Here is a 10000-nt window from a genome sequence, read left to right as displayed (position 1 = left end):
CATTACATACAGACACAAAAGACACACAAAACACTCCCTTTCGCACACGCACACACACACACACATACACACACACACAAACATACACGCATGCGCACACACACACACACACACACACACACACACACAGGGAAGACAGCGAGGTGGCTGTCCCCGTTCCCCAGTCTTCCTCACTCACTGTGTCTCACTGCTGCTCACTGCTATTCTGGTATCCCCAGCAGACGTCCCGGTGTTAACCTGACACAAATGATGTTTGACTGCCACACGCTAATGTGTGTGTGTGTGTGTGTGTGTGTGTGTAAGTGCGTGCATGCGTGTGTGTGTGCGTATGTGTGTGTAAGTACGTATATGCGTGCTTGTGTGTGTGTGTGTGTATGCGTGTGTGCGTTCGTGCGTGCGTGCATGTGTGTGTGTGTGTGTGTGTGTGACACTTCAGCCTCTCTCTCCCACCGGGCCTCATTGATTGACTTGAGGTGAGAACAATCCAGTTTCCCCTCTCCTGTTATGTTGACTCCGGCAGCTGGCTCTGCTGAAGCCAGACACACAAGCAAAAGGGATGCCATGGTTTCCCCCCTCACCGTTTTTTGTGTCTTTTAGACAAATGGGAAGGTGGCATCTATTTATTGGTTAACTGAAGAGGCATTGATGAAAGCACATAAAAATAACATTGTTACGTAATGATTTAAATGAAAACAAAGCATCTTTGTTACATGCAGTTGGCGATATGAAGGATGAATTGCATTTTACATAATTACATGAAGTAAAATGTTTAATTCCTTTCAGCTGAATTCTGCAGAGGAATCTTTACTGTTAAGGAATCTTCGACACCATTAAGTCTCAGGAACATAAACCACATGGTTAACTGTTCCACTTTTTCATTAATGTAAGCATGTTAAGTGGTATGATATTGCATAATGTTAGTAAATTTATATATATACAGTATATATCATACAAAAGTATGAAGTGTCAGCAAACGTAATGCTGTGCCTATGAAACAGGCCTAAAGAATGATACTGAGAACATTTGAAAGCTCCATGACATCACCAAGTTCTGTTATTCTCTCTCTGAGCCTAAAGATTAGGGGATATTAATTACACTGACATTCGGCGGACACGCAAGAAATGGGAATAATGGTTTTCTATTAGCTTGAATGGAATTCCATTTGTGAGGCAGAGCCATCATAGCTCGGCATATATTAGCATTGTGATGCCTGGGGGGGATGAGGGTGGGGACGGGGGGAGGGAGTGGGGTGTGCGTGGCGGGTGGTGGGGGGTGGTGGAATCCCTCCCTGGAATCCTCAGATAATCGGGGGGGCTTACACAGTCAGATAAGGAAAACAGTGTGTGATGCTTGAACACTGGGGGTGGAATCTCAGAGTGCTCGCTGACAGCGCTGGCCTTTCTTTCCACATCCAGATGTGTGTGTGTGTATATGCCTCTCTCTTTCTGTGTGTGTGTGTGCATGCGCGCGCGTGTATGTGTGTGTTTGTGTGTCTGTATATGTGTGCGTATGTGTGTCTATCTCTGTGTCTGCTGTGTCTGTGTCTCTGTGCATGCCGCTGTGTGGGCTCGGGTTAAACTGGTTTTGGATGAATATTTTAAGGCTGCAGTTTTGTTTGGAAGGGTGGTTATGGTGGCATTTTGAATTATTGAGGCTCTTTTTCGTGTAAGGGCCTCAATTAAAGTGAAGTTTGGCAGGGGGTACTCAGAGTTTATGAGAATAACAGACACCGTCTGGGTTCCTCTCTCCTCCTTACCAGTAGGCTACTTCCCAGATACATTTATAGGAACAGGGACACAGAGACCACCACAATCTCACACCAGTGACGTACATGTCTGGGAAGAGGAAAAAGGCCTTGGTCTTTTTGAGGACACTGTGATTGCCTGCATGACCGTGTGTGTGTGTGTGTGTGTGTGTGTGTGTGTGTGTGTGTGTGTGTGTGTGTGTGTGTGTGTGTGTGTGTGTGTGTGCGTGCGTGTGTGTGTGTGTGTGTGTGTGTGTGTGTGTGTGTGTGTGTGTGTGTGTGTGTCAGTGTGTGTGCACATGCATGTCTCAATGGGTTCACTTTTTATACATGATGCCAGGCTAAGTGTGTGATGGGCGAGTATGATGAAGTCTTTGCAGGCCTGGGCTGTGAGGCTGTGAGGTCGTCCGGTTGAGGTTGTTTAATCGCCCAGCTCATTGAGTCTGCTCCAATGACAGTCAATGGTCTGCCCACTCTAGCACAGCTTTGAAAGAGAGAGAGAGAGAGAGAGAGAGAGAGAGAGAGAGAGAGAGAGAGAGAGAGAGAGAGATGAGAACGAGACCATCATTAGATCATCTGATCAAACAGAGACAGAGTAAAAGAGTAAAAGAGGCAAAGAGCGCACACGCGCGAGAGAGAGAGAGAGAGAGAGAGAGAGAGAGAGAGGCTAACAAGGGTGTTAAGTGCACTGCTGGCTCGGCAGGGCTGGGTTGGACTCGGCCGTCCAGAGGAGTTCCACTGCCACAGAGGTAGCCAGAGTGACTCATCAGAGGAAGAGGCAGACCTCTGCTACCGGAGCAGGAGATCAAACAAACATTCACACCTCTAACCCCTTCAGCCAACCCCCCCCCCCCCCTCTCTTTCTCCCTCATAACTTTCCTATCATGCTCTTTATTTTTCCGGCTGTCTCTACCCTCACCCACTTTCTCTCTTTTCCTTTTTCATCCTCCCTCTCTTTCTCCAGCCATCTCGCTACTCTCTTTCTCTCTTACTCTTTATCTCTTCTCTTTTACTCTCTCTCTGTCTCTCTCTCTCACACACGCACTCTTTGTCTTTTTTACTCTTTCTGTTTATAGTGCTGCTCGTGCTCCCCTGCCTCAGAATTCCCTCTCTAATCATAAGAGCTGAAAATAGAATGTGGAGGCTATTGGTTTCCCATTTTAATTGTATTGTTGGTTCGAGAAAGAGAGAGAATAAAAGAAATAGAGAGAGAGAGAGAGAAAGAGAAAAAAAAAAGAGAGAAAACCCTCCGCCTCTGAAGTCCGACAAAATAATGGGCTCTCCGCCAAAATGTGTATTTCTGGCATTCTCTCTCTCTCTCTCTCTGTCTCTCTCTCTGTCTCTCTCTCTCTCTCTCTCTCTCTCTCTGCATCTCCATCTCTCCACAGTGAGTCCCTGACTTGAATGTGCTGTGTTTGCTTTGTGCGTGTTTACAGTAAGAGGCCTCGCAGCAGGAGAGTGCCGATGAACAAACGCGCTCGTTTAGTCAAAGCAAAACCACATCCACAAAAGAGAACATGCACACACACACACACACACACACACGTGCAGCTTAGGTCAACACATCCGGTCTCTGCCCCAACAAATATATTCGTGGCTCAAAAAGTTCACTAGGTCAGCAATACACATGTTTGGGGTTTGGTGTACGCCGGCATCCTGTGCCGACCACAAGCGCATTTAAACAAACAGCACGCAGACGAGCGCTTCTCCCTCATGTCAGCAGTTGGCATCGGGTTCGAAACGTGGCCCCGCAGGATTCGAATGTCATCACAGGTCTCCCCTGGCAAGCGGAAACCCCTCGCTGGGGTGCCGCCTCGCCCTCGCCCGCCGAGGAAACATCGCCAACATTTAAGATGCATGATCATCCGGCAGAGGAGGAAGGACACGTGGTCTCAAAGTCGATTAAGTGCATTTGGCTCTTGATGGCTTAATCTTCTCCCTCCTCGCTCGGAACGACGAAGGGGCTGAATAATGAATGAGTGGCTCCATAATGCCCCTCCCGTTTGTCAGCACTGCAGCCCTTCTGGCCCCCCCCCCATACTGTAGCCTATGTTCCCGATAACAGCCGATGCACTTTACGAAGCGCCGGGGCCCTGTCATGCTCCGAGAGAGCATGCAAAGTGGCCCGCTTGTTTTTACATGCGTCATGAAGTAAATTAAAATGGTAATGCTGATATGCGCTTTTACACACCAGGAAGCTTTTGAGCGTAATGCATCGGCAGTGTCTTCTTTAATGGTGCACAGGGGACTTGTACAGAGGAGGGTTAAGTCGTCGTACTGTAAGCATTATCCGCATGTCAGTTTTAAGGTTAAACAGAAGTGTAAAAAAGACGAAGTTAGACGGGGGGGACGGGGGGACGGGGGGGGTCAGCTGACAGGCATGCGCTCTTTCGGTGGTGTGGAGACACAAGGCAGCTCGCAGGAGAAATTGGATTTGAAACGGGAGAGAGGAAGAGACAAATGGCGAGTGCAGTCTCAACCCGGGCACTTTAATTAGGCCATACACTTATGGTGGCGCGGAACATAATGTAATGAGGGAGATTTGTATCTTTCAGTGCCTTGTAGGGGATTAATTAAAACAAAGGCCTCACAAAGAGAGAGAGAGAGAGAGAGAGAGAGAGAGAGAGAGAGAGCAGCAGAGAAGGAGGGAAGAATAAGAAAGAAGTGAGCGAGTACGGAGAGGAAGGGAAGCACGTCGGAAGAGGTCTCCCCGTGTCGTGACGCTCCCTTCCGAGTCTTGGACTAATAGGTTCACAGAGCCGCGTCGGCGGAAGAGGTGCCCCCGTGGTGCTCACCCACTCAGGGCACATTCCAGCTATACTCTGCCAGCCTGCACTCTAAAGCAATCCTTAACAGGCTCATATTATCACGTTTATACTTGAGTTGTTAAACATCTACAATTTAACAATATGAATTTTAGGTCTTAAAAAGTCTTTAATACATTCAGATATTACATTCTTTAATAGTCTTACATCTGAGTAAATAGCACAATAGATTTAAGTTATTTGACATTGCAGTTATTTCACTTACCAGTGCAGATACAATATATCACAGTGTAATAAAATTGTAATAAGATTCATGTGGAACTGATAACTGCTAAAAACTTTTGTCAGTATATGGATGTAAGGGCATAGTGTGATTATTCTCACAAAGGCGCACACACACACACACATACACACACACACACACACTGCAGTAGAAAAAAACTGAGCCAACAGAGGCACTGTAAAGGAGGTTTCCCAATAGACTTTTAATACACAGTAAAAGGTAACAATACTGAACATTCTCAATATATACTGACTTTAATGAAGAGAGGTGAGCACAAGAAGCTGGTGTTGTTTCAGAAAAAGACAGCTAGTTTGGTTAATAATATATCGTAATTGGCTTGGCTGCGGATTAGATGTTTCTGTAGATTATCACAGCAGTGGAGAGATTGTTGCAAGTGAAAACAGTTTTCTTTTCACTAAATATAGCTTTGGTCATGTTACAAGACGAGTATTGAGTATGGGCTGAAATTCTTTGAAGTTTAATCGGATGTCAAAAGGAGTACACCACCCCTTTCGATCTTATTGAAATTCCAATCCTATCGGGCAGTTGTTTTCCGATCAATGTGTTTATAGGAGTCTTCATTCCGATTGAGGCACAGATCCAATTCTATGTTGTCTATGTAGTCCCAGCATGAGGCCTCTTACTCTGACACCACAGCTGAGTCTTAAGAGAGCTTGGTGCTGGAAAACTTTGTCCTCAAGGGGCCTCAAAGAGCAGCATATTAGCATAATTAGTGCCTGATTGTGACTTGATTGAGGCTGATTGTCAGAGGAAGGAGAGTCGCCGTTGCCGCCTTCGTCATACCGGCACCTCTGCTTTGCCAATGTTCAGACGCATCGCTGATGAAGCCTCCTCCCCCCCCCTTTCCTCGTTCGGGGCGCCTCGGGCTGAACGGCAAGAGAGATGGGCTCGTTGGTATTCCTCCGCCGTGGCGCTCGGAGTCGTTCCAGGAACCCGTGTTTCTTATCTGGAGTTTATGGACGTAGACGTCTCTCGCTCGGGCCGGCCGTTCTGCTGCGCTGGCATGTCTCCGCGCGCGCGGCCGGGCGTCCCGCGTTAATCATGAGGCGGAGATGTCACAACACTGGTTCCGTTGCCAGCTGCCTTCACACGGGGAGAGAGAGAGAGAGAGGCTCAGCCACATCAGAGGCCAGCTGCCATGCGCCTATGTGCCTCTCACGGGGAGAGCGCCAGAGGATCAGAGAATTTTCTTGACAGACCTGTACAAATTAAGACCCTGATTCACTGAAACAGTGAGTTTCAATTTCAGCGTGTTGGGTTTTGAATCAGTCCGTTCATTAGCCCACACTATGTTTTTTTTGTCCTTCTTTTCACCGAATGACGTCGATAATAAGGTTGTGCCACAACTGTCAATCATCCCCCATCCTTAATGTTACCATGGGTAGCGGCAGATGTCTTGTGATGATTCTTTTGTCATCACAGACAGCTGTGTCGGCTTCTCACTGCGAGATGACAGACAGGTTGTTGGAAAAATGGACCTCAGAAGTGCCTGTCCTCTTCTGTGAGCTACAGAAAATGCAGTTGAGTAGTTTTTGGGCCATACTGCAACTCAAAATACTTAATAAAAGGAATATTTTTCTGTAGTAATTAATTTAATAATGTCTTAATTAAGGAATATCTTGGCCTCTCCAGAGTGTTACACACAAGGAACATTTATAATTGTGCTGGGATTAGTTGATTCATTGGTGTTATGGGATCCGTAGAAGGTTTTTAAACTAAGTCACTCACTATATATTGCACTCCTTCCTTTTGTATCGTCAGCTACAATGCACCTTGTGGATCTTGTGTATATTTTTCTGTGTAACAGCCATTAGAACACAGAACACTGAGGCCTTGACACTGAATTTGCATCTCTTGTCGCTAGTTCAATGTCACTGATTAGCTGACATGAGGTTCTAATCAAATTTGGAATGTATTGTGTGGTGGTGGTGGTGGTGGTGGTGGTGGGGAGCTTGGGGGGAGTAGATAAGTGTTCGGCTGAACCATTCCTGGCGCTGCACTCTCTGGCAGCAGTAACGGAAATCTATAGTGCGAGGAGTTAGTAGCCTACCGCACTGCCACGCGGCATGGCAGAGAAGTGATTCTGGACGAGACAGGCCTGAGAAATGGAGGCCGGGGGCAGTTTGTTTGGAATCTGAGTTGCTTGACGTTTCTATAAATATCGCCCCTGACAACAGAAGATCCATTTCCAGAAGCTGCAGTCTGTGGATTTCTAGTGTTGACCCAAGCAGTCCACTCGCATACGCGTGCATGAGAGAGAGAGAGAGAGAGAGAAATACACTGATACACTTTCGTCCTGTGAATTTGTAGCTGTTGCGACAGCACAGCATTGTTTCACAAAATTAGATTCCGGTTGAAAAAGAAAGTCACTGCGCTTTTTAAAATATTTATTGGGAAAAGGCATTTTGAAATGTCAGCTTGACCAGCGCGCCTCTCTCTTTTGGCGGAGGTGATTTTGTGTTCGTCTGTCACTGACAAAACTCACACACACTGACACCTGCATATCCCATAAAATACCTTCCAAACAAGAAGGTCACTCCTTTCTTCTCCTACGGCTACGCTTATGGTTTTCTTTACTGACAATGGCCAGGTTTCACAGAAGCTTTTATCCCATGTGACTTAAAGTTCTGAACAGATGCAGTATTTTTTGCGTGCTCTCTTTGGGTATTAGTCCATGAGTTCCACCATATTTATTTACACACAATGCTAATGATCTAATTCTTTTTTTTGTTTGCTTTGTGTTTTCTTTTACTGTTCAGGACTACACGTTGACCATGTACTTCCAGCAGTACTGGAGAGACAAACGCTTGGCTTACGCGGGGATTCCCCTCAACCTCACCCTGGACAACCGGGTGGCTGACCAGCTATGGGTGCCGGACACCTACTTCCTGAACGACAAGAAGTCGTTTGTGCACGGCGTCACAGTGAAGAACCGCATGATCCGCCTCCACCCGGACGGAACCGTCCTCTACGGGTTGAGGTTGGTATACCCACACATACATTTCCAATCCTTCATGTACCCGTAATTTCCCAACTATTAGCCGCGGCTTATACATTGATTTTGCTAAATTTCTTCAGCTATGAGGTTAGCACATGGGGACAGTTGATATGGTGTTAATATGGTTTTGTCTTTTTTAACTCGCATAAAACACTCTTATACACTTAGAGTGTTTTATACACAACGCGGCTTATATGCGGGATAGGGTTGTTAATGAATAATCGAATATCGAATAATGTTTGTTAAGAATTTATTTGAATAAAATAAATGCCTAATGAATAATCGTTTTAGTCTCACGCAATATGAGAACAGCAACATTTTCCGGTATTTTGCGCGCATGACAAAAACAAGCAGAGATGAAGCGAGCGAGGAGAAGTGCTGGACCTCTGCTTTATTTAGGGGCTCATGGGAACGGGGTACCTAGTAAAACGTAAGCAGGAAGTGTTGTGGTTAGAACAACGTGAAGTGCGAGAGTTAGAGAAGTGTGTGTTATGTTAATGAATGCGGGAGAACATGTTTTGTGAAGCATCTCCATGTTAAACGAAAACTATTAAACTGGTATTCTTCAAGCCTCTTAATTGTTTCATCACCAATATACCACTAGGATAACCCATGTTTGAACGACAAGCTGCCGGCAAGTGAAGTTAAAAGTGATAAGATAACGGGCCGACCGGCAAGGTAACAAAATGTTCATCCGACCATAAACGAAACCAGCACCGGAGATGACCAGTGAGCGTTGCAATCGCTAGCCTACATGTTCAAATAGGACCTACGTCGGATGGCATAATGCCCTGTAAAATAAAGTTTACAACTTGTTGGAAATAACTTATTTCTTGATAAAGGTTTTTTTTTTATACATATATCATCGTTAATATCAATTGTGTGCGTGTTGGACATGTAGAGTGATGGGTGGGGGCAAATGTTTACACGGCTCTGAATGCCATGTGACGTCATGATTTAGCAAATAATCGATTAATTGTTCAATAACGTTATGATTAGTCGAACATGAAAATTCATCTAAAGTCCCAACCCTAATGCGGGATATTACTGTATAGCAGTTTGTTGATGGAAGTCAAGCATTGGTGCCATGCATGTTTCTCATAGCTTACCTCTAGGTGATGTATAGCAGTTTGTTGATGGAAGTCAAGCATTGGTGCCATGTTTCTCATAGCTTACTGTACCTCTAGGGGATGTCTTTATATCTCTGAGCTAGCTTCACACCATTAGTAGATTACTCTTTTCATTTTAGATTTGTTTCAGTGCAAGCAATCAGACCTCAGCTCCATGCTTGATGCACCTCAAGGGAATGTCTAGGTATATGGTTGGCCTGCATCTTGGTTCACCAGGATTGATTTTTCGTCTGTTGAAAGCTTATTTTCATGGATCATTTCAGTGCTAGCGAAAGTCAGGCATTGCTACAGTGTTTTTTTTATTTATTTGTAAGTTGATGTAAGCGTTTCATTGAGAATCGACCAAGAATGAACAGAGTCTACTTACAGTAAAATATCCACAAATTAGATTAAATAGTAATGCAATATTCTTTGTAAAATTTGATAGGCAATAAAATACGATGCAGCTAAATATCAACGACTGGAGATTACTTGACTCTGGACTTTCGATCACATTTTTCTCAAAAGTGCTCTTGGACCTTGACAACAGATTTGTTGCTCACAGCACAGCTTTGTCCAGAGGAATAGCCCTCTCTCTCTCTCTCTCTCTCTCTCTCTCTCTCGCTCTCGCTCTCTCTCCCCTCCCTCCTTCTCTCTGGTGAGATAAGAACAGGCCTTTGTTTGCCTGCTGCATCTTCCTCAGGCTTCAAGTGACACAGCGGGATAAAGGCAGAGAGTCAGAGAGGCGTCTGATAAATCACATCCCGGTGTCTGGGTGTGTCTTATCTCAGCAACTCTCTCATTAGGAGAAGACTGCTTGTCCATAATGGCTTCTTTCATTTATATTATGCATTTTTATCTGTTAGATTTTTGTTCTAAACATCCAGCCATGCTAGAGTAATGTGAGTACGGCCTCTAGAACTAGCAGTAATACAAAACAAAAAGCTAATGTTACAAATTAGATTGCTTGTAAATGTGATAAAGAAATCACAAATAGTCCATGATCTATCTACTAGTTAATGTTATGCAAGTTTTTACAGACAATTGAATGTTTGGCTAAATAGGCCCCTCAACCATTTG

The 10000-nt window shown here is 45.0% G+C and overlaps 1 protein-coding gene across 3 annotated transcripts in view; it reads left to right on the top strand.

Annotated features, from left to right (window-relative positions):
* Positions 1–10000, top strand: part of gabrb3 (gamma-aminobutyric acid type A receptor subunit beta3) — a 41720-nt gene that overhangs the window by 12761 nt on the left and 18959 nt on the right. For all 3 annotated transcript variants that reach the window (XM_062556254.1, XM_062556252.1, XM_062556253.1), the window contains exon 4: positions 7573–7793. In XM_062556254.1, coding sequence (XP_062412238.1) covers positions 7573–7793 — 221 coding nt within the window. The remainder of the gene's footprint in view (positions 1–7572; positions 7794–10000) is intronic.

Source organism: Sardina pilchardus, chromosome 15 (assembly GCF_963854185.1).
Source record: "Sardina pilchardus chromosome 15, fSarPil1.1, whole genome shotgun sequence".
NCBI classification, from domain to species: domain Eukaryota; kingdom Metazoa; phylum Chordata; class Actinopteri; order Clupeiformes; family Clupeidae; genus Sardina; species Sardina pilchardus.
The sequence above is the reverse complement of the archived record's forward strand: the minus strand, read 5'-3'. Positions and strand labels throughout refer to the sequence as shown.